The sequence below is a fragment of the Phascolarctos cinereus genome, unplaced genomic scaffold, assembly GCF_003287225.1.
Source record: "Phascolarctos cinereus isolate Bilbo 61053 unplaced genomic scaffold, phaCin_HiC Scaffold_4;HRSCAF=312, whole genome shotgun sequence".
NCBI lineage: Eukaryota > Metazoa > Chordata > Mammalia > Diprotodontia > Phascolarctidae > Phascolarctos > Phascolarctos cinereus.
The window spans coordinates 220,651,907-220,675,116 of NW_027555847.1; the positions used below are offsets into that span (position 1 = coordinate 220,651,907).

The window sequence follows — 23,210 nt, forward strand, 5'->3', positions numbered from 1 at the left end:
AGCTTGCTGCCACTTTACAACTCTACCCCCCTACCAGTTCTAGGAATATCTGAGATTAGTGGGTTTTCTGTGTGTTTTTAAAACTTTGGGTTACAAATTTTCTCCCCTCCTCCTCCCCCACCCACCCTCATCGAAAAGGCAAGCAACTCGAACAGGTTATAGATGTGTACTACCACTACTCTTCACCACCACCACCGTGTGCCAGACTTTGGGCTGAGTGCTGGGGCAGATCCCGCCCTCAAGGAGCTCATATTCTTCTACCACGACACTTCGTCCAAGGTGCCCGGACCTCGGTGTCTGACCAGAGATTTCAGTGGCAATGGGAAACTCCAGGAGAGGAAACGCCCCCTTCCAGCGCTGATCAATAATAGATGAGAGACACTGGGAGATTAAATGACTTGCCCAAGGCCCTGCACCCCGAGGCGGGGCCCTCCCTCCTAGGCTAACCTCCCGCGCCCCGCAGACCCGTAGAAAGAGCTGCCACATTTCCCCCTGCCAGACCCACGCCCCCCACGCCAATTCCCAGGGTCCCGCCCCAGCACGGGCGCCCTAGGTAGGCCGGCTGGCTCCTCGGGAGGAGGTCTCCAGTGGGCCATTCCGTTCCGGAGAATCCATCGATTGTGGGTGCAAAGAGAGGGATAAGGGCAGCCGCAGGGAGCGTTAGAAGTAAGGGAACGCCACCCCCGACATAACTATTTCAATGAATTTAGCGGAATTTTCCTCATTGAGATGTGGAGCGTCACCGTCCGGCCCAGAATTTCTTTTCCACTTTGGAATTGTCCGTTTCTTTGCCTAGTCAGTAGACAAGTCTAAAGTGTCGTGTGCGGAGGGGGTGTTATGATTATAACCTGGTAAATTCTCTGTTTAGACGTTAGTAGAACACTACCTAAGAATCTTACTGAACCTTATATTTTCTCCGGAATTTGTTAATGGGTGACATTTCCTTTTCTTTTGGTTCTTTCAACAAAGGAACTTCTATCTCCCCTTTTGAGGCTCCCAAATGGTTCAGGCTGTTAACGTAGTGCTTAATGGGACACTGCGAGAGTGACTGCCATGTTGGACCGAACCAAGTTGTTTCCCAAAAATGGGGGACCTAAAGTTGGAGAGTATTTGACCTAAAGAATTAAGCGGCATCAAAGACGAAATCCCGCTTGTTGTGCCAGTAATGAAGTGTATTAGAGACATTCCCAAACAGGTCTCTATGGTTCTGAGCTCTTACAGGCACGCCGTGGCACATGAGGGCGGGGAATCTTCCCCCTCGCCGTAGGCCCGTTGGTACGATCCTTCCCCCAGGTTGGGCGCACATGGCCTGGGAGTACGAGCCGGCGGGCCCAACGGTGGCAGCTGGTAGAGTCGGAAGTTTGGTGGCGGCGAGACCAGGGGAGCAGCGAGAGCTGAGCGGTGGCGCCAAGGCCCATGCAGGACGCGGAGAACGTGGCGGTGCCCGAAGCGGCCGAGCAGCGGGCTGAGCCGGAGCAGCAGGCCGCTGAGGAGGAACCGGAGCGGCCTGCGGGGCCCGGGGCCCAGGAGGCGGCGGCGGCGGCCGCCTCCGTGCTCGTGCCCGAGGAGAAGGGGGAAAAGAACGCCGCCGCGGTGAAGGCGGCCAAGCCTGGACCGGAGTCCGAGGCCATCGCGAAGTCTCTAGCAGTAGAGAAGGCCACCGGCGAGCCGGCCGCGGCCGGGTCGCCGCCGCCGTCGTCCCCACCTCCGGGGGAGCCGCAGCCTCTCGAGAAGGTTCCCGAGCCCAAGGCGGAGTCTCCGGCGGCTAAGGAGGAGAAACGGGAGGAGAAGGAAAAGGCGGAGGACAGAGGAGGGAAAGAGGAGGAGGAGGAGAAAGAGAAGGAGGAGGCCGGGGGCGAGAAGGAAGACCGGGGCAAGGAGGCCGAGGCCGAGCCCAGGCGCCTGGAGAATGGCAACGAGGAGGACGAGATCTCCTTCAGCGACCCCGAGGGTTTCGTGGACGACATCAGCGAGGACGGTGAGGGCCGGGGCCGGGGGGGAGAGGGCTGCGGGGGGGAGGGCAGGGGCCCCCGGGGACGGAGGGTCTGGCCCCCCATTTAGGAATGAGAAGCAGTCTCCCGCTCCCCTACCCCAGAGTCTGGACTGGTCACATAATAACAGTAGTCCCCGTTTATTTTCTCTGACTGCAACTTAGTCTGTCGGAAGAATTTATCACCAAATGAATAACTGAGGCATGTAAGTGACAGACCAAAGGTTCAAGTGTTACAAAGTGCCTTGTGCTGCTTTGACAGTCTGATGAAACTGACATGTAATGTTTCATAAAGTGACAAAGGAAATTGATCATACTGAACTATAGTGGTCAATTTCTTTTTTTTTTTTGTAATACAAGTTTCACAGGTATAAGTTAAGTATCTCAGTGATCTAGAGCCAGGTTTGGAACCTGACTTCAAGTCTCACTCCATTTCTTTTTCTCTACTTATTCGTTTATTCAGATTTCTATTGGTGGAGAAATTGTATATATATGTATAATGAGTGGATGGGAAAAGTTGGGGGATGGGGTGGGGAGAAAAGTAAGGACCACCTGAGCAAGTTACATTCCTTGTCTGAGACTCAGTTTCCTCATTTGTAAGGCAAAAAAAGTTTCATCACTGCACAGTGGTATCAAATAAAATAATGCACATGCAATACTTTTTCCAATTCTTTAAGTTCTATGGAAATGGGAGTAATTCCTTTCTCTTTTTTTTTTGAGAAAAGGAAGAGAGATCCTTAAAAATGCTACTGAACTACATAGGTTTGAGTCAAAAATGTTCGAAGATCGGTGTTCCAGAAATTTATTTCCTTTTTACAAAAAAAGATTAATTACATTGTGTGTTTTACTCACAGGACTCTGACTACAAGGTTGCCTCTCAGATAATTGAGTATATTTGCTGTACTGCATTGTTAGTCTCTGGGTTTTACAGCATTTGCTTCTCTTCCAGGGAACCTCAGAACAGGTCCAATTTCGTGACTTGTTCTTAGTTTCCCCTTCCCCTTAGTTACAATTTTAATTGACACACAGAAAACCCACTAATCTCAGATATTCCTAGAACTGGTAGGGGGGTAGAGTTGTAAAGTGGCAGCAAGCTGTCAACATCTGCCTAGGTAATCTGCTTCTCCATTTTTAAACTCCATGAATGATGTGTAATATAATAACAATTTGTATTCATATAGGACTTTGTGCTTTCCTTAATATAAATTTGAGAGTTACAAAAATATAGGTACAAATATTCCCCTTTTGCATGTGAGGAAACTGCAGCAGACAACAGATTATTGTACTTAGAATTAGAAGGGAAGAGTATGAAAGTAAGGATGCAGGATTTGGGTTTAGATTCCACCTATGATTGATTGGTTTGTTTATTTTTTAACCTTGAGTAAACGATTGCCCCTTTCAGAGCCTTAGTTTCCTTATCTATCAAATGAGGAGGTTGCACCAGATGGCTCCTGAAGGCCCTTCAGCTCTTGATCTATGGTTCTGTGCAGTGGGTTCAAATCCCACATCTGCCAGTAAAATAATATCCGTCTGATAGAAGGCATCTTTGCCTCCATGGGCTTCAATTTCAATATTTCTGAGGTCCCTTCCAGCAGTTATTCTATGAAGGGAGATTACCAAATTAAGCCTCCTCATTTTTTCCTGATTGGACGGGTTTAAATTTTTTTTTACTTTTTCCAGTTAACAAAGTTTTATTTTCTTTTCCCCTCTCCCCAGGTTAAAAAGAAAAAACAGAACCTCATAACAAATATGCATAGTCAAGCAAAATAAATTCCCACGTTGGCCATGTCCAAAAGATGGCTGTATCTGCATTTTAAATCCCACACATTGCTTCATCTTTGGCCCTCTGGAATTGCTATTTGTCAGAGTTGTAAAGCTTTTCAAAGTTGTTTTTCTTTATAATCTGACACCTTTATTTTATAGCTGAGGAAAGTGATATGCAAAAAGGTTAAATGGCTTCCTCAGTCACCTAATTAGTAGCAGAAATGGAATTCAGACTCCTATATCCTGTTCCTTAAATCTATCGCTCTTTTTTCACACTATCTGACTAAAATTAAAAATAATAATCATAAACTTTTTTTGCAGAAATACATAATAAAAGAAAACAGAATGTACAAAATTGTTGATGTCTTGTAAATTAAAAAGAATAGTGGATTTATGCTTAACTGTTCATTGAATTAAAACTAAAAAGATTTCAATTCCATATTATTGGTGCTGCAATTGAAATATCAAGAGAATTCTTCATAATACATTTTTAATACATTTTTACACTCATGAATTGATTTAAGGTATAGACGCAGTTTGACAAAGAATTCATAGCTAACACAGCAAAATAGTTGTTGAATTGAGAAACTTGGATTTAAGATATCCTTGAGCTTTAAGAGACTTAGGATGTTAGGACTACACTTTAGATATAATAGCTCTTTAAGTTTGAAAAGTACTTTATATATGTCAATCTCATTTGTTCTTACAACAGCCTAGGGAGATTGAAGCTTCTTTATCCCCATTCAGTGTTTAGGAAACTGAGGCAAACAGGTTAAGTGACTTGCTAGTAAGTGTAACGAGTTTAGAGTTGAGATAAGGTTTTCCTGATTCCAGGCCTGGCACACTTAGCTTAGTGGAACATCTTGTCCAACCTTGTTATACAGCAAAAGGGGGGGGTGTAGGGGTGTGTGTGTGTACGTGTACGTGCACACACAGCAGAATCCTTTGAACACAGGTCTCCTGGCACCAAATCTCCTTTTCTTTGTAGGTTTTTTTCTTGTAATAACTTCTCCCTGGTCAAGTGATTTAAGTGGCTAGTGTGAATGTTTCATGTAAACATTTTACACAGTCATAAAATGTGTTATAAACGCTACCTAGTTATTCTTATCAGAGAAGCTGCCAGTTCTGACCTGATTATGGGCGTTTCTCTTCTACACATCTTATACTAAGCAAATTTTTAGAATTTTGTGTAGCTTTTCATTTGAACTTTTCATTGGCCCCTCTTAAAAATCATAACACATCGTTTAATAGTGGCAACCTAAGACTTGATTAATTTCTTGATAGATTAAGTGCATTTCTCAATTATGTCTTTATCTGCAATCATCCTTTCCATTTAGTTTTTCCATTGAATCTAGTGCTTAGTTAAGCAAATAGTGGTCAAGCTTTTAAGTCTAAATGTTTTCCTCTTAACTCATTAAGTCTTGTCTTTCTTTATAACTCATTAGTTTAAGAATTTATCCTTCCCTTTTTCTTAGCCATATTGGAGGACAGGTAACCAGGTATTTGTGCTTGTGATAATGAAGAACATTTGTAGGGACTTGATCTGTGATTTCATTAATATAGGAAACTCCAAGATCAGAAAATTCTCTACCAGTACAGGTTAGCACCTTTTATATAACTAGAGACTTAACAGTCTTAGTACAGGGATTCTTAACCTTTTTGGGTCATGGACTCCTGTGGTTGTCTGGTGAAGTGTTTGGAGCCCTCTCAGAATAATGTTTTTAAATTCATAAAATAAAATATTTAGGATTACAAAGAAACCAATTTGAAATGCAGTTATCAATTTTTTTAAAAACTCATTTAAAAAAACAAACAAGCCTGGGGCAGCTAGGTGGCTCAATGGATAGAGCACTGACTGTAGAGTCAGGAGGACCCGAGTTCAAATGTGGCCTCAGACACTTGACACTTAATAACTGTGTGACCCTAGGCTGGTCACTTATCCCTGATTGCCTCACCAAAAATTAAAACAAACAAAAAAAGCAAAACCGCACATTACACAGGTGAAGAATGCCTTTGCTAGAGTTGCCTAGATCACTAAGAAGTTAAAGACTTTCCCAGAGTCATATTGCTAAGTGTGTATGTCGGAGGAAGGAGTTGAATTCAAATCTTCCTTGTTTTGAGGCAAGCTATCCACTATGTTCCACTTTAGTCTCCTCATATAGCTGCTAATTTTTTTTTTCTATGAACTGCTTGTAAAAATGGTAGGTGCTTATAATGAGACATAGGTCTTTATGATTGTGGGAGGAATTGCATCAGTTTGTATAAAAACTGACTTGCATAAGATGCAAACCTTATAAAAGCTGAACAGGCTTAACAGGCAGTTTAATTGTATAGTATGTGAGTTTTCAAAATAAGTACAAAGGTTTGATTGAATTTTACATGGTAAATATACCAAGTATTTCTTTAAAACTGAGAGTTTGGTGTGTTGTATCTTTATCTTCTTCCACTTCTCTAGTCTTCTGTTACCTTGGTTTTAACCTCCTATTAAGTTTTACATTTAGAATAATAGTCTTGGAAATCATTTTTAAAAGAGTAAATTTTTATTATCTATCTTGGAAGTATTTGGATACCCTTTAGTTAGGAATAAAGAAAATTGCATTCTGTTCTTAACTGATGTTTTTCCTTTGTAATATGCCATTATATTTTTCATCCTATCCAAACTTTAGGAATGTACTTGCAGCAAGGGAAATTATATCAGCCAGTTTTTTTCTGACCTCTGATATTTTGTGTATTCAAATATTCAAGGTTATAAAGAAAAATTAGAATTATAATTAGATTTAGTATAGATAAGTGTGTTTGTGACAAGCCATTATTCTTGTAATATTGTTTTAAAGTACTGTATAATCTCAGTTTTGATAGGTTTACTAATTTGTTAAGCTGAGCTCCTAAATAAAAGCTATTGCTGGACTGTGACCAATGATGTCACTGTTTGGCAAGCCCCTCTTGTTTCAGAAGATCTCTTGTAGTACCAGAGCATAGCTAATGGGATTCTTGACTTATGCTTAGGAGCTGACATTTTAGTAGTATCACTACAGCATTAGTTTCTGTACCCTGGAACAATTCATTCTGTTAATCCATTAGAAGTAGAATTTTATGAAAGATTTTTAAGGAAAAAAAGAGCTATTATAGGATAGTATAGTTAATTTCAATATGGAAATAGCAAGGTGGACTAGATGGTTTATTGAGAGTGTTGCCAACCCATTACATGAGGCAACCATATTCCATTTCCATTTCTTCAGTTATTGTAGCATAATGAGATTTACTAAACATTTCACGTAACTCTCGCTTGATCTTTATAATGCTGTGAGGTAAGTGCAACAGATATACCCATTTGCTAACTGAGTAAACTGAGACTTAGAGATTCATTGACTTCCCCAACATCACAAAGCTAGTAATAGGATTAAAAATCAGTGTTGCCTGACTATCCTCTTTTTTACTGCCACAACTCTGGTGATAATGCTTTTTGAGTTTTTCAGGAGGTTTAAGGCCTGGAGTGGTTTTCAGAGCTACGAAAGGAGGTTAACTATTTTAAAGCTCGTTGACTAATAGGCGATTACACTGAAGCCTTCTCTCCAAGAATCAGCTAAACTAACACTTGCCTCTTTTTACTTTTGCATCTCTCCTTTTTAAAAAAGTTTTATCAATGCTTTTTGTTTGTTTTTTCTTTGCTTTTTTATACTGGAGTCATTTTCCAGTAACCTACTTCCTAATAGAACCCTCCCTCTTAGAAAGAAAAATGTTTAAGTAACACCAGCCAACGCAGCAACCAGTCTGAGCATGTGCAGAATTTTGTAACATTTATCACTACTCTGCCAAAAGAGTTTTCCTAAAACCAAGAATATTCAGCCACATTTATTTTGAATTTTGATGTCTTTCTGTTGCTTTCATTTATGTTATTGTTGTTTTTATTGTTCCAGCTTTTGTTTCTTAGCTCTACATGGGTTCATACAGATTTTCCTGCGTTTGTCTGAATTTATCATCTTCTTCATGCCTTATAGGAGTGTAATATTCCTTTACTTTTTACACAACACACTTTGTTTAACCATCCCCCCAGCTGATTCCACTTTGGTTCTAGTTTGTCTCTTCTCTTGCTCTTTTTTCTGTCTTCCTTCTCTTCTTCTTTTCCTTTTCCTTCTCATATGCTGCCTTCTCCAAGAAATGAGGCTTTCCCCTCTAGATTAGCTATGATTTGAAGCTGAAATCTTTAACTTATTATACTTTTTGAATGAATTTTAGTATCTCCTGTACTTTTAAAGTGAGTTGAACGTTTTGTATTTCTAGAAAATAAATTTAAGTTCTTTTTGTGTGTAGCCTTAGACAAACTTTCTGTAAGTCAGTGTCCTTGATTAAAAATAAGATTTCCCCAACACTGGACTTAATGCTGTACATTGGCATTAAGTGGAAATTGGCTCAAATCAAACTGATTTAACTTTACAGAAATAATGTTATGAGATTAACCTATTTCCAGGCTGAGGAGAGTCTTATCCTAAATTAACAGCAAGAAACAGGTGTCCTAGTCAAGGTGTCAAGAAGTAGTGAGATTATATAGTATAAAAAAATTCCATTACACAGCAAGAATTCTGTATAACAAAGTTATATGCGTGTTTCTCTATGTGACTGTATGTACTGTGTACAATAATAGTTCTTTGTTGATCTTGTTACAAAGAACTCTCTGCCTTGAATAATTCAGGGAAAAAAATGCTTCCTCTGATCCCCATCCCTCATGCATCTATTTTATATAAAAAAGTGTTTGTGTACTGTTTGCCATATAGGTAAGGGACGGAAGAGCTGTGTTGAAGTAGCATGGACCTTACCATCCCCCATCTCCATTATGCCAGGGCCCTCTGTTTTCCTCCTCTCTGCCTGATGAAAGACTGAACCAAAAGACAAAAGATTCGATAACAAGGAGTGTGGTGATATTTCTGTCACGTTTTCTGTTCTACTATTAAGTTAAAAACAAATAATTCATGATTAACTAAAGAATAAGTTAAAATAATGTATTTCTTTGCTATGTACCGAGTGAGAATGTGATTTCTAGCTGTGTAAGCCTTATAAGCAAAGGCTGTGCACTATAGCATCTGACATCTCAAACATTCGTAAACTTTTGCTAATGGTTTCATTGCAACATTATAATTTATTTTTTCCTACACGTAGCAAGAGAAATTTTGAAATTAAGTTGGTCTATAGAAATTCAAAATGTTAGTTTTTTCCTCAGGTCCTTGTTCCATATTTGTATTACTTTTCTGTTTGCATTTTCTTTCTTAAATCACATTTCCTATCATTTTCCCATCATTTTTGATGAGTTAATTCAATGTTATGACTATTTCCTGTCCTGAGAAAGTAAATGGGAGATCAGATTTAAGGCAATCATAATTCCGTGATTTGCACGTTTTAAAGTCGTGAAAATAATGTACCATCTTTGTTAGTAATTAGGAATCTTTTTGTTCAAAAAGTTCATCACTATTTGACAAAAACCATTGGGAAAACTAGAAAACAATCTGGTAGAAACTATGTATAGACCAACTTGTAGCTGTATCCAAGGTAAGCGCCACATGGGTTCATGATTTAGACATAAAGGGTAACATAAGCAAATTAGAGATCATGGAAGAAATTACCTCTGTGGATAGATAGAGGAAGAGTTCATGACAGACTGGATAGAGAAGATCACAAAGGATCACTAGACAACGAATTCTAAAAGACTTAGTTAGTAACTCTGATCAACACAATGACCAACTGTAATTCCAAAGGACTTGTGGTGATACCTGCTGCCTACTTCCTGATAGAGGGGTGAAGAACTGGGAGAGCAGATTGGGGCATATGTTTATTCCTTTTCTTTCCTCTTTTTCCCTTCTTCCCTTCCATGGCTAATTCAAGAATTTGTTTTGTATTACTATACATATTTGTATGGGTTTTTTTTTAGCCTTCTAAATAGCTGTGAGGGTGAGGGGAAAAGAGAATTTGGAACTTAAAATTAAAAAAAATAGTTCAGACTAATTCATACATTGTTTTAACTTTTAAGTTTGGAGAATTGTATTCCATTGAGAGAATTTGTGTGTGTGTGCATGTGCATGTATGAGGATTTTTTTCATCTTTGGTAAATGTATATCTTTAACTTTTACAGAATTGCTGGGAGATGTCCTCAAAGATAGGCCACAGGAAGCTGATGGAATCGATTCCGTGATAGTGGTGGACAACGTTCCTCAGGTAGGACCTGATCGTCTTGAGAAACTAAAGAATGTCATCCACAAGATCTTTTCGAAGTTTGGGAAAATAACCAATGATTATTACCCAGAAGAAGATGGAAAAACTAAAGGGTAAGTAATGAAAAAAGTCAGTCATGCTTTACAGGGGTCCCTGACAGGTTGTAATAGTCATTGTTTTAAGACACACCCCTACGCCTATATCAGTCTGCCACAAGGCTTGCAGCTAGCGAAAGAGAAGTGGGTCTTGTGATCATGTAAACTTGCAGAAATCATGTCTAGAAATCCAATTATTGTTTTGTCTGACTGCCGTCACAATTCAAATACAGTTCTACAATTCAGGCATTTAGCCACAAATCCTGAGAAAAGGCTTTAACAGAAATGCTAGCTGGAAGAATTTTAGGAAGGCTAAAAACACAATTTTACCTTTTTTTTAATAAGCAAGAAAATCTAACCACTTAAAAAAAGAATAGCAAGAAACAGGTTTGTGCACAGTGTAACAGCCCAGTAGTTACTTGAATGTATTTCACAGTGCTATTGAGATATGAGGTGAATACCAGTAATTCTGCTATCTTTCTTAAAATTAAATTTTTTTTACTCAGCAAAAGTCTGCCTTTTCTCCCTTCCTTCCTCCCCCCAGATTGAAAACAAAAGAAAAACAAAATTTCACTTGCAAACATGTGTCGTCAAGCAAAACAAATTTCTGTATTGGCCATGTCTAAAAGGAATAAGAGAGATAGACAAGAGAGAGAATGTGAATATATCATTGACCAGAGTTCCTGAGTCATTGCGTAAATTATTTTTTTGATTCACTCTGCATCAATTTGTGTCATCCCAGAATTCTGTCTGAAATCATCCCCTCTAAGAATCCAGTTACATACAAGGACCAGAGGTTTAATGACATGTCAGCACATGCCAAAGACTATAGTTGTGTCAGCTACTTTCCTTTTGTACTTCTTATATTTGTACAGTTATATTTTCCTGGAGTATGTGTCCCCTGCTCATGCCCTGGATGCTGTTAAAAATGCTGATGGCTACAAGCTTGACAAGCAGCATACATTCAGAGTAAACCTTTTTACTGATTTTGACAAGTAAGTACAGACTTTGGCTATGGCTTTCTTCATACAACCATGCTCATAACAGCCCTGTGATCTAAACAGTGAACTCTCATATTACATTGTTTAGTAATTGGTCATGGTCTCTTTCAGATATATGACAATCAGTGATGAATGGGACATTCCAGAAAAGCAGCCCTTCAAAGACTTGGTATGGTGTTTTGCTTTACCTTTAGGTCCAAGGGGTTAAAAATATCTAACTGCTATTTTTGAAATCCTTCAGAACCATCAGAGAAAACAAAGATGTCACTGATCCTTTGTTTTGATAATTTATTGTGATTAAATTTGAAAATAATTTTTTGATGACATGTAATAATTTTATCCCATTTTATTATTCTAGGGAAATCTACGCTATTGGCTGGAGGAGGCTGAGTGCAGAGATCAGTACAGTGTCATCTTTGAATCCGGGGATCGTACATCCATATTCTGGAATGATGTGAAGGATCCAGTCTCCATCGAAGAAAGAGCGGTGAGAGTCAGCTGCTCTGGGGCTCCTGGAGCAATAGTATGGGGAACCTGTAAGACCCCTCAAAGGAGACTTATGTCATCTGTCTCTAAATTTGGGCTTTTGGATAGAGACCTTACTTTTAACATATTTGTATGCTTCTCAAAACCTTTTTTGTTTTAAGTAAGCGTCATCATATGAAAGGATATCACTTTCCTTCTCTGAGATTATAGCTGCGTGACTGTCCATTATAGTTTTCTTTTGCCAAAGTAAATTGGGTCATAAAAATTAAGGTACTTGATTCAGTAAGCCTGAGCAGTAGTCTTCAGTTCTGTAATTCTCCCTTGTATATGATTGTTTTCTCAGTTTTTGTTTGTTAATGTTGGTACTGATTTCCACAGAGGTGGACAGAAACCTATGTGCGCTGGTCCCCAAAGGGCACCTACTTGGCTACGTTCCATCAAAGAGGAATTGCTTTATGGGGAGGAGAAAAATTCAAACAAATTCAGCGATTCAGCCACCAGGGGGTGCAGCTTATTGACTTCTCACCTTGTGAAAGGTATGCTTTATGAGATCTGATAAAGATTCATTTTAGTGCTTTGAGTTTTGTGATGTTCATTTCTTATCAAATGAGAAATCAGCTCTTATTTCATTCAGTATTTCTTTATAAACGTATGAGAGATATTCTAGCAAAGGAGGATAAAGTTATGTGAAAAGGTTTGGACGTGAAAGCAAATGGAAACTGAATTTAAAGTAGAAAGATTTAGTAAGGCCAAGTTCTGGTCCTTGTCAGTACAGGCTGTCATGGTCAAAAAAGTAGTCCATTCAGTGTCCTGCATCTTTAGGAGGAACATCTATATTTTTCTTGAGTATTTGACCCAGTTTCCAGTTTGTTTGTTTATTTTGCCTTATTCTTTAACTCCTTACTCTTAGGCTTCTAGTCCCACTATTGTATTAAAAATCACTTTAGAAACAGTTTGACTTGTGGTCAGCTGGTAAATTTTCGTCTTAACCTCTCGCTAGCTTTTGACATTTTGCTTTCTTTTTCTTCCCTTAGCTTCTTTAATATTAATGTTCTCACTCTTTTATCCTTTTTCCTTCAGTGGTTCTTCTTTCTCCCATCCCCTGTATTTATCCTCCTAGGCTCAGTTTTCCATTTCATTATCTTACATTGTTCATTGTTTCATGGTTTCAACTTATTACCTGGATGCTAAATGACTTCCAGATTGATAACTCTAGTCCCAACCTGTCTTACAGCTCACTTTGCTTATTTAACGTCTCCTCCTTCATTATACAAATCACAAACAGCTAAGTATTTTATTCATCCCTTTTCTCTTACTCTTCCCACAATAAGAACAACCGTATTCTTCATCTGCTGAAATGCCACCTTTTCTGTTGTGCAATGTGACTGACTGATACAGTTTACCTGTTTTTCAGTATGGAATATTGTTTTAATGTTTGTTTGTATAGGATGAGATGATTAGGGCATTGGCACAGCTTGTACGTATCAAGGGCATTCGAATTAGTGTCAAAGAGGCCTATCCAACCATGTAAAGTAGCTCAAAATAGGAGTTTCATGGTAAGATGTCAATCACAAATTGAGTTTGTCAGGCCTTAGGTAGTCCTGCTGGGAGGGATGCATTCGACTGAAGGCATTACCCAGGATATTTTGGGCTACTTCTGTCACTCTTCTCAATGTTTTCCTCTTTACTTTGCCATCCTGTTATAAGGGAACAGCCTGGTTTAGAGTTTTCTTTTTTTCATGGTATAAATAAAAACAGATATTCTGGAGATAGAAAACAACAATAATGTGATAATCAGGCCTCTAGGCACCAAGGTTCCCCAGCTGATAAATGTTCAGATCTGACCATCATTGTATTTACCTTGTTAGTTTTGTTAATTCCACATTAATAGAAATGTATGAGTTTCTTTTTCCCTGGCTCCCAGGGCACACACATTATTTTATTTGGATTTATTTATTTATATATATGCATACATACGTACATGTATACTATCTGGACTTCAAAGGCAAAACCGTTTTACAGCTGTATCACTTAGCACCAAAAATGCCACCTAGAGCTCTTGAAATCCAGTAGTAGTAACTGCTGAAATAGAAGCCTTTGAGCTGCTCTTGGGGCTCTAGGAGTAACTCTGTCAGTTGTACTCCACATGATTATGCCACTGAGTCTTTCACCCTCAGTCCCTTTCTCTCTAACTTGGGGGTGGATGATACCTGCCTTACTGTACGGTTATGCGTATCAAAGGAAGAAAGATACAGAGGAGTTTAATGTAGTGGTGTTTCCTTCTCTCTTCTAGGTATCTTGTGACCTTCAGCCCTCTGATGGATACACAGGATGACCCTCAGGCTATAATCATATGGGACATCCTCACGGGACAGAAGAAACGAGGATTTCACTGTGAAAGCTCTGCTCATTGGCCCATTTTTAAGTAGGTTCAATATTAGCATTGAAGGTGGTCTTTTATTAGACTCTAAAATTGTGGAACTGACAAGTAGTAACATGTCTGATTTCTTTTTCTTTTTTTGCCTAGGTGGAGTCATGATGGCAAGTTTTTTGCCCGAATGACAATGGATACTCTCAGCATCTATGAGACTCCGGTAAGTGACAGTAGTTATCTAGGAAACAAGAGTATTTAATGTAAGTAATTTTGCTTGATGGCATCTACTTCCATTCCCTTTGCCTTTTCAGCTCAGTAATCGCCTGGATTCTGGGCTCTGACGATGAAGGCTGACCACCGTTTTCTAATGTCTGTCATCCAGCAAACTAGTGTTACGTTCTAACCTTTCCTTGGGCAGAGCGAATTGAGGCCTTTACTAGGTGTTTTTTAGTGTTAGCCAGATTTATATTTTGTATTGTTCCTTACCCTCCAGTTGCATTCTTGTGAGAACTGTAATTCTGACAGGTTTTTATCTGGATGTATCTTTTTCTTTGTAGTCTATGGGTCTTTTGGATAAGAAGAGTTTGAAAATCCCTGGAATAAAGTAAGTGACTTCTTCCTTTAAGGACAGCCTAGTTTCTTGGTTGTGCTCTATCTTTAAGTAATGTCTGTGCCTTTTGTTCTGACCATTTTTCCCCCTTGATCTTAGGATTAGTTAACATCTCCCATGTATTTTATTTTTGAGAATGGAAGGAACTTAATGCCAAGCCTAGTAATTATTTTTCAGCAACTACTCTAGTTCAGAAGGAACTAGGCTAGCCTGCCCCTTACTTTATGGAAGCGTTAGTCATGAATCATTAATGCTATTTGTGCTGAGGTCAGACAGAATGTGGTTGTGAAGAGGTCATAGTTTCCAGCTTCATCAGTTTCATGGAAGCTCATTTTTGTGGGTACAAACTGAACCCTAAAACACAGTTCCTCATCTCCCCCATGCTTGCTGTTAGTCACAGCATGATTCGTAACCAAGTAAAACCCAACACTCTCCCGTCATAACAAATTAAGATGCATTTCCTATTGATAACATCGTTTATGAATACGTCAGTACATGTTGTCTTAGGTGTGAGTTATCCTACTCCCATTTTGCAGTCCTAGTACAGCTATAGTCTATATTCTTGTCAGCTTGCACTTGGGAATATTTTTGAGATGTTTGCATGTGTTAGATGATTTGCTTTATAAATTGTTGTTTGTAATAACTTCCTGTACTGTGACAAAAAAATGTGGATAAAATGTTTTGTACCATCCACAGTTCTTCCTTTGCACATATGCTTATTTGCATATCTAGCTTTTTTTGCTCAGTTTCCTCATCTGTACAATGATGGGATTAGACTAATTGGCCTCTAAGGTCCCTTCCAGATCTGTGGTCCAGTGATGTCAGTCTTTGAAAAAAACATCGGATTGTAGTTGGACCTGTCCATTTTTATTTATACTGCATGTTCTAACCTTGTGACTTATGTATTTATAATGTTTATGTAAACTAATAGCATGACCCACCATCTTATATTGCTCAGCATTTCCTGGAATTATCAGAGCAGATTAAAATGGCTGTAGTGTTATTATTATAATCAGTTTATCATAATTTGTTAATTATCATGATAAGTATTTTGATAATATCTTTTCCCACAGGGACTTTTCTTGGTCACCTGGTGGTAACATAATTGCGTTTTGGGTGCCAGAAGATAAGGACATTCCTGCCAGGGTGACCTTGATGCAACTCCCCACCAGACAAGAAATCAGAGTTAGAAATCTGTTTAATGTTGTTGACTGCAAGCTACATTGGCAAAAGAATGGAGATTACTTGTGTGTCAAAGTAGACAGAACTCCAAAAGGTACCCAGGTGAGTAACTACAGTTTCCTGGTAACTCAGATCTTTCACTTCATGTTTAAATAGCCCAACTCACTACAGATAAAGTAGTTTTGTTTTGCTAGATTATAACATGAGTTTTCTTTATTTTTTTGATAACTCATAAATAGTGGTTTAAGATTTACAAGCTAATTTTGTCACAACAAGAACTTTGTGAGGTAGATATTATCCCCGCTTAATAGAGAAGGAAACTGAGTTTGAGAGGTTAAGTGTGACTTGTCCAGAGAAAGCCAGATAGCTGGTGAGTACCCGACCTGAGATTTGAACCCCCAGGTCTTCTGACTAAAGCCAACCACTTTTCTGCTACCTCAGGTTCCCTCCCTCTATATAACACTAACTCACATTTACATAGCTCTTTATGGTTATGTGTCATTGAATTTTGTGAGTTAGCAACTGCAGTTGATATGAAAGTATCTGATACTAAATTTGTAGCTGCCGTGTCAGATTACTATATTGTAGGAGGGGAAACATTTTAAAAAATTAACCAAAGAGTTGATTTTTCTCTCCCTTGTGTTCCCTTTTCCAATTAAAAAAAGGGGGGGGGGAGAAGAAGTCCAAAACCCTTGTAACAGATATGTATAATTAAGGAAAAGAAATTCCTGCATTGGTCAAGTCCAAAAAAGCTATTTCTCATTGTGAACCTTCAGTCTCATCACTTCCCCAGGAGGTAACATCCTTCATCATCTGTCTTCTGGTTAATGCTATTAATCAGAGTTTTCACATTGATCAGAGGCCTTTGTTTTTACAGTGTTGTTCTCACATAAATTGTTTTCTTTGTTTTGCTTACTGTATCAATACTTACAGGTCTTCCTAGTTTTGTCTAAAACTGTCCCCTTCGTTATTTCTTGCTGCATAGTAATATTCCATACATATACCATCATCCTCTAATTTATGCCACCTCCTTTGTTTCCACTTCTTTGGATGAACAAATAAAGCATTTATTTAGCATGTACGGGTAAAGCATCATGGGGTGAAGGACTGGGATCTTGATAAAAGAGTAAGACATTCTCTGCTGAGAAGGAGCCCAAAACATTCCATTGCTTTGACACTATGAAAAAAATTACTGTTAGCAATATCTTTGTACATCTGTACACAAGGAACAGAAAGTTCCTTTTCCTCTTTTTTTGATCTTACTCAGGGTTAGGTTGAAAGCCATACGGTTTAGTAATAACACTTAGGACAAAATTCCAGATTGCTTTTGGCCAAAATGAAAGGCCCAATTCACAGCTCCACTAGCAGTTATCAGTATGCCTGGTTTTCCCACAGCCTCTCCAATACTAGTCATTTTCTTTTGTTGGTACTCTGCTGGGTGTGAGGTAGAATGTCAGAGTTGCTTTACTTTTTTTTATTTCTCTATTAATGATTTAGAGGATTTTTCACAAAGCTATTGATAATTGGGATTTCTTCCTTAGAAAGCTTTCGGTTCACAGAGCTTTCAACCATTTACCAGCTAGGGGCAAAACATTTATTTAAAAAAATTATTAATCTCACTGGGTTTAGAATCAGATGATCCATATTCAAATTCTTGTTCCCATGTGTTCTAGTTGGGCAGATAATGTACCATTTGGGGGCAAATCATTTAACTTCAGAGTAATTCCTTTTCTTATGTGTAAAATGAAAGAATCATTTGAAAACCTTTTAAAATGCCTCCCAGCTCCAAAGGTCTCTCTATGACTGACTTTAGAGCTCTTTCTGGATTATTACTGTTACATGGTATTATTATATTTTACTATATGTTGTATTAAAACAGTATTTTTCCTTACTTTTAAACAGGGTGTAGTAACCAACTTTGAAATCTTCCGTATGAGAGAGAAACAGGTGCCTGTTGATGTAGTAGAAATGAAAGGCAAGTTTCACTTTTTTGTGTTATCTTCTGCGCCATGTTTATATAACTAAGCAAGGGAAATGCTTCTGACTTTTAAAATTTGAATAGGAATTTATATTCTACTCAGAATTGACCAGAATCTGAATATATGTGATTCTCTTGCAAAAATTTCGTTTCCAAGTGATGTATTGAAACCTGTAAAAATGTTTAAGGGAGAGCTTAAATGCTATATCACAGTAAGATAGTATTTGTGAAGTGCTTTACAAACCTTAAAGTGCTACATAAATACTATTAATTATAATAGTTCCTATTTGGTACATACTGTCTTATAAAAGTAAACTTTGTGGTTGGCTTTATTTTGAGAAAAAGTTATTAGTGATTACATTTGACTTCTCCAGCTTGAATATTTTTCTTGAACAAAATTAATTTTTTTTTATACTTTCTTACATGACTGGGATTTCTCTCAGTATCCTTTATGTTATCCCTCTCAGAAGGCCATCTATATAACAAAAAATATTTTTAAAGGGGAGAAAAAAAAACAAAAAAAAATAATTAGCATAACCAATTTATACTTAGTATTAGTTGAACTGTAGTTTTATTTTCACCTCTGCAAAGGAGTGAGATGGGAGTGTTTCTCTACTTTGTTTTTCATTCACTTTTGTCTTCTTTGTGTTTTTTTCCATTTACATTGTGGTAGTAATTTTTCTTGGTTCGGTTTACTAGGTGACATCAGATTCTGTAGATCTTTCCATGCTTCTCTGTATTCACTTTTGGTTTTTTTATTTCTTAGAGCTCAATAATACTTTGTTATATTCATGTACCATGATTCTAGCCATTCCCCAATTTATGGGCATCTACTTTGTTTCCAACTCTTTGGTATCCCAAAAAAGTGCTGCTATAAATAATTAGATTTGATTATATGGGGCTTTTCTAATTATCTGTGACTCTTTGGTGTAAAAACCTAGTTACAGAATTTCTGGATGGGTGTTTTATTTACTTTATTTGCATAATTCCATTTCCAAAATAGTTTGGTTGGACTGACTCCCAACTCCACCAGCAGTGTATTAGTATGGCTGGCTGTCTTTGCACAGCTTCTCTGATGTTGACTATTCCCATCTTTGTCAATTTACAAACTGAATTGAAACCTCGAGGTTATTTTAAGTTTGCATAAGTCTTTAATTATTAATGATTTGGAACATTCATATTTGCTTGAATATTTTTAGTATTAGATGAAGATGGGCTACATCAGAGGTGTCAGACTCACTGGAACTAGATTTAAATGTAACTGAGAAGTGTTTGACAAAATAAATAAAAAAGCAGTACAACATAGATAATATTAATTTGTTGTTTAAGTCATGAGGCCTGCAGGTATCTATGGGGTTTGATACCAATGACCCATATCCTTTTCATTCCGCTGACAAAATGCTTTTGTGAGTGGTTGAACACAGCAGTCATTTTCATGCCTCAAGGAAAGTACTAAGAAAACCACACGTTGAAGTGTGGTTCCTAGGAAAAGTTTGTAACTCAGTATTAACTAACATTTGTGAAAATACTTATTTCTGTTGTTTGAAACTATACTTTCTAAGGACATAATTCCTCCCTTTTTGCTCATAATGGGTTACTTTTTTTTTTTAATAATAACTAGCATTTACATAGTCCTTAAAAGTTTGCAAAGCAATTTTTAAACGTTAACTTACCGATACTCCAACAGCCCTTTGTGGTAGGTGCTCTTATTATTCCCATTTTATGTGTGAAGAAATTGAGGCACAGAGAGGTTAAGACACTGCCCCCTTTTAAGTATTACTGGAAGCAATCCCTGGATTTACTTCTGTCTGGTCCATTGATCTCCTCTTACAAAGGATTACACATACATTGATTTACCAAGTTAAATATCCCATTTTTAGAATCAATGTGTCTTCATCTTTGGTCTGTCTTGGAAAATCACTATATTGCATAATAGTGTATATATAATCCCAGGTTTGTGAGGACCAAATGAGAAGTGCTTCACAAGCCTTAAAGTACTGTATAAATGCTAGCTGTTTTAGCTATAGTTGTATGGTAAGACTGATTTATCAGTAGCTGCTGAAGACCTGGGTTTGAATCCCTTCTCCTACGCTTACTTTCTTTGAGCTGTGGTTTCTTCATCTACAAAAGGGGAATGGTGTTATTTATAGTATCTACCTCACCAGGTTGTTTTAAAGCTCAAATGGGATGTTAGTCACACTATAAACTTAAATCACTATATAAACACCAGCTTTTATGCAGTGAAAGGAGGTATGAACCTCTTTTTGTCTTCCAGAAAGCATAATAGCCTTTGCTTGGGAACCAAATGGAAGTAAGTTTGCTGTGCTACATGGGGAAGCTCCTCGAATATCGGTTTCCTTCTACCATGTAAAAAACAATGGAAAGATTGAACTTATCAGTAAGTAGACTTCACTTGCCTTTATTGGGAACAGATGCCTCTTTCTTAGTGTTTTGTGTCAGTGATGTTATATTGTTTCTCCCTTGTGAACAGTGCTCATTTTACTTACACAGAAGCCAGTTTTTCTAGTGGCCTAAACTCACATAACAAGATATTATTTAAATGTTTGATGAAGATAAAAAGTGAAGTACAGTTTAAAATCATTGTGGATGGGAAAGTTGAGGCCTTTTTGGAAAATGTGTGTATTAAGATACTATGTTTTATAAGAACTGCATGTGGAAAGTGTAATCAGATATTGTTGGTCTTACTTTTGAATGTGCATATTCTGAGCTATAATATCTCTTGTTCTGTAGAATATATTGTTCCAGATAGTCTAGATTTCATTGCTGTGTCAGCATGTGACTTGGTAGTGGAAACTCACTTTAAAGAGTTGATCACATTAATTGACTGATACAAGGCAAAAATAAGCAGTTGAAAGTTGTTTGGGAGATGGGAAGCATACTTTTCTATTATACTTTCCTTATAACTAGGATGATTTAAGTTGTTCTTCCAAAAAGTATTACTTCAAGTTAAAAAGTATCTCCCAGTTCCCTTTAAGTGAGGCAACACATTTAAAGACATATTAGATAACCACAAAGACTAAGAAGATAGTCTTTTGAAAAAAAAAAGTCAAGCGTGTAAGAATTACCTTTTTAAAAATATATACCACACTGAAATCTGTTAACCATAATATTGCAGAAAGGAAGAATAACTGGGTCTCTCTCCGTCTGGAATGTTTGTCTCCCATCCTTGTCATCTCTGCCTGTTAAAATTCTCACCCAATTAGAATTCCCTCTCTCTGAGAAACCTTCCTTGGCTGCCTCTGTCAGAAACAATCTGTCCTTCCTCAGATTTTCCCCAGTGCTTCTGCTTTTTTATAGGCTTTTTTTTGCCCTATGGTAATTGTCTGAAGAGCAGTGAATGGTGTTGTGTGGCAATGCTTGCTGTTAGTTTAAGTTCCACAAGAGACAGGAGCCACAATGTGGTCGTCTTTGGGTCTTCCCCACTTCCTAGAAGAATGCTTTGCCACGTAAGAGGTGGTGAAAAAATGGTGGGTTGCATAGATGGATGGGTGAATGAATGTTCTGAACTAGAAAACCATACAGCTTTGTTAACATTATGTTTAAAATGGATAAATCAACTCCAGTTTCTAAAAACAATGCAGGACGTGAACTTTAGTGCTTCATAACATTTTGGCTGTTGGAGGTGTTGTTGATTATTTCATATTGGCTGTGTTTCAGACAGGTAAGGCTGCCAAGTAAATGAACTCTGGAGAAGTGGTCCTGTGACTTTTGAAATGGGATATTTAATAGGTGAACTTGTTAAGCAAACAGAATTTTTTAAAAATCCAGAAAAGGCATATTTGAGTTAATATCTAATTTGAGAAAAAGAGGAGTAAGCTAACAAAACAGAAACTTCTAAGTGAAATTATTTGCCCTGATCATCCTCTTATTGAAAAGATTTTCATGGGAAAGTTGAGTTCATCAACTTCAGCAGTATCATTAAGGTTTCCAAATTTTTCCTCTTCTCCCTTTAAAAGGAATTTTAGACTATTATTTACCTTGGCCTTAAATGATAATCTTTTGTGAACTCTGAAAAACTCTAAAGACTGGGTTTTTAAATTTTTTAAATAGCACTTTTTTTCCAGTGACATGTAAAGACATTCTTTTTTTTTTTTTTTTTTTTGGTTAGGCAGTGGGGTTGTGACTTGCCCAGGATCACACAGCTAGTAAGTGTTATGTGTCTGAGGCTGGATTTGAACTCAGGTCCTCCTGAATCCAGGGCTGGTGCTATATCCACTGCGCCACCTAACTGCCCCTAAAGACATTCATTTTTTAAAAAAAATTGTAAGTTCCAAATTTTCTCCCCCCCAAGATGATAAGTTATGTACTACAGACTTGTTTTTGAAGCATTAGTGGATTCACTACAGAAGTGATTATTTAATTTTCTAGTAGGCCTTCAAGGAACAGCAGAAACTCATCACCAAGCCCTCTTTGGTTTGTTGTATTGTCTTTTATCTCCTCAAGTAAAGAAACAGTTTCATTAAGAAGAAGATTTTAACAAAATATTTCCTTCTTTTCAGAAATGTTTGATAAGCAGCAGGCAAACACAATCTTTTGGAGTCCCCAGGGTCAGTTTGTTGTTCTAGCTGGTCTGAGGAGGTAGGTTTCTCTTATTCAGTACCTTTTGCTTGTCTTAAGAAATTTGCCATGCATGGTAAACACAGAAAATGGAGATTTGGTTCTCATTCTTTGGATTCCCTCTTTGTAACACGAACAATTGTCACAATGTTTGAGGTGTTTTATAGAGAATATATTCTTGTACGTTGGAGAGGTGATCTTATCTGTCCTCATTTTATGGATAGGGAAACTGAGGCTTAGAGAGATGGAGTGACTTTCCTCAGGTCACAGCCGTAATAAGTGGCAGAAAAGAGGATTAAACTCTTGTCCTCTGATTACAGATGCTGTGTTTTTTCCCCTGCATGTATTGGTGCCCTTCTAACATTAACACACAGCAATCTGTCATCAGTGTCCTTAGACTTGCAGCTGTGTGATGAAAGCAAATAAAAGTATAATTTGCAAGTGCCAGGAGACTTAACAGACATTGATGTATTGTGATTTCTATGTGATCATTTTCTGGAAGTTCCATTACTCTGTCGTAATTGAGTACTGAGCTATCATTTTCTCTAGTAATAATACTTTCATAGGTTGCATATCTTTTTGAAAGAAAAATATTTAGTTACCTTTGAGAATATCCTTATTTCTGAGATCAGTCATACAATAACTGAAAAGGTCCTCTTGTTTCTCTACACAATGACCATTATCACAGAAGGTGTAGGGCTATAAGTAACGTGGCTTTCATGTCACTCCTATATGCTATTGGAATATACTCCAGTTGTTAACTTTTCCAGTTTAATTTAATATTGCTATCATTTATGATCTGTGAGGCCATAGTCTTCCTTTAAATGAAATACTACAGGTAAATCTGAGAGATGTCAAAGAGTTGTGAGGTGCCTTAGTGGTTTACTCCAACCCTTAATCTCTAGCTTTCTCATAGTTGTTAGGGTAATAAAGCTACTTGTGTGTAATGAC

General features: G+C 37.8%; 1 protein-coding gene across 1 annotated transcript in view; it reads left to right on the forward strand.

The window, feature by feature from the left end:
• The first annotated feature begins 1,283 nt into the window (after positions 1–1,283).
• The window catches only part of EIF3B (eukaryotic translation initiation factor 3 subunit B), a 30,642-nt gene continuing 8,715 nt past the window's right edge, over positions 1,284–23,210 (forward strand). The window contains exons 1-13 of the mRNA XM_020975247.2: positions 1,284–1,978; positions 9,876–10,068; positions 10,926–11,045; positions 11,163–11,220; positions 11,410–11,538; positions 11,916–12,073; positions 13,831–13,962; positions 14,065–14,131; positions 14,469–14,515; positions 15,595–15,805; positions 17,606–17,678; positions 19,957–20,079; positions 22,202–22,280. Coding sequence (XP_020830906.1) covers positions 1,417–1,978; positions 9,876–10,068; positions 10,926–11,045; positions 11,163–11,220; positions 11,410–11,538; positions 11,916–12,073; positions 13,831–13,962; positions 14,065–14,131; positions 14,469–14,515; positions 15,595–15,805; positions 17,606–17,678; positions 19,957–20,079; positions 22,202–22,280 — 1,952 coding nt within the window. The 5' untranslated portion in view covers positions 1,284–1,416. The remainder of the gene's footprint in view (positions 1,979–9,875; positions 10,069–10,925; positions 11,046–11,162; positions 11,221–11,409; positions 11,539–11,915; positions 12,074–13,830; positions 13,963–14,064; positions 14,132–14,468; positions 14,516–15,594; positions 15,806–17,605; positions 17,679–19,956; positions 20,080–22,201; positions 22,281–23,210) is intronic.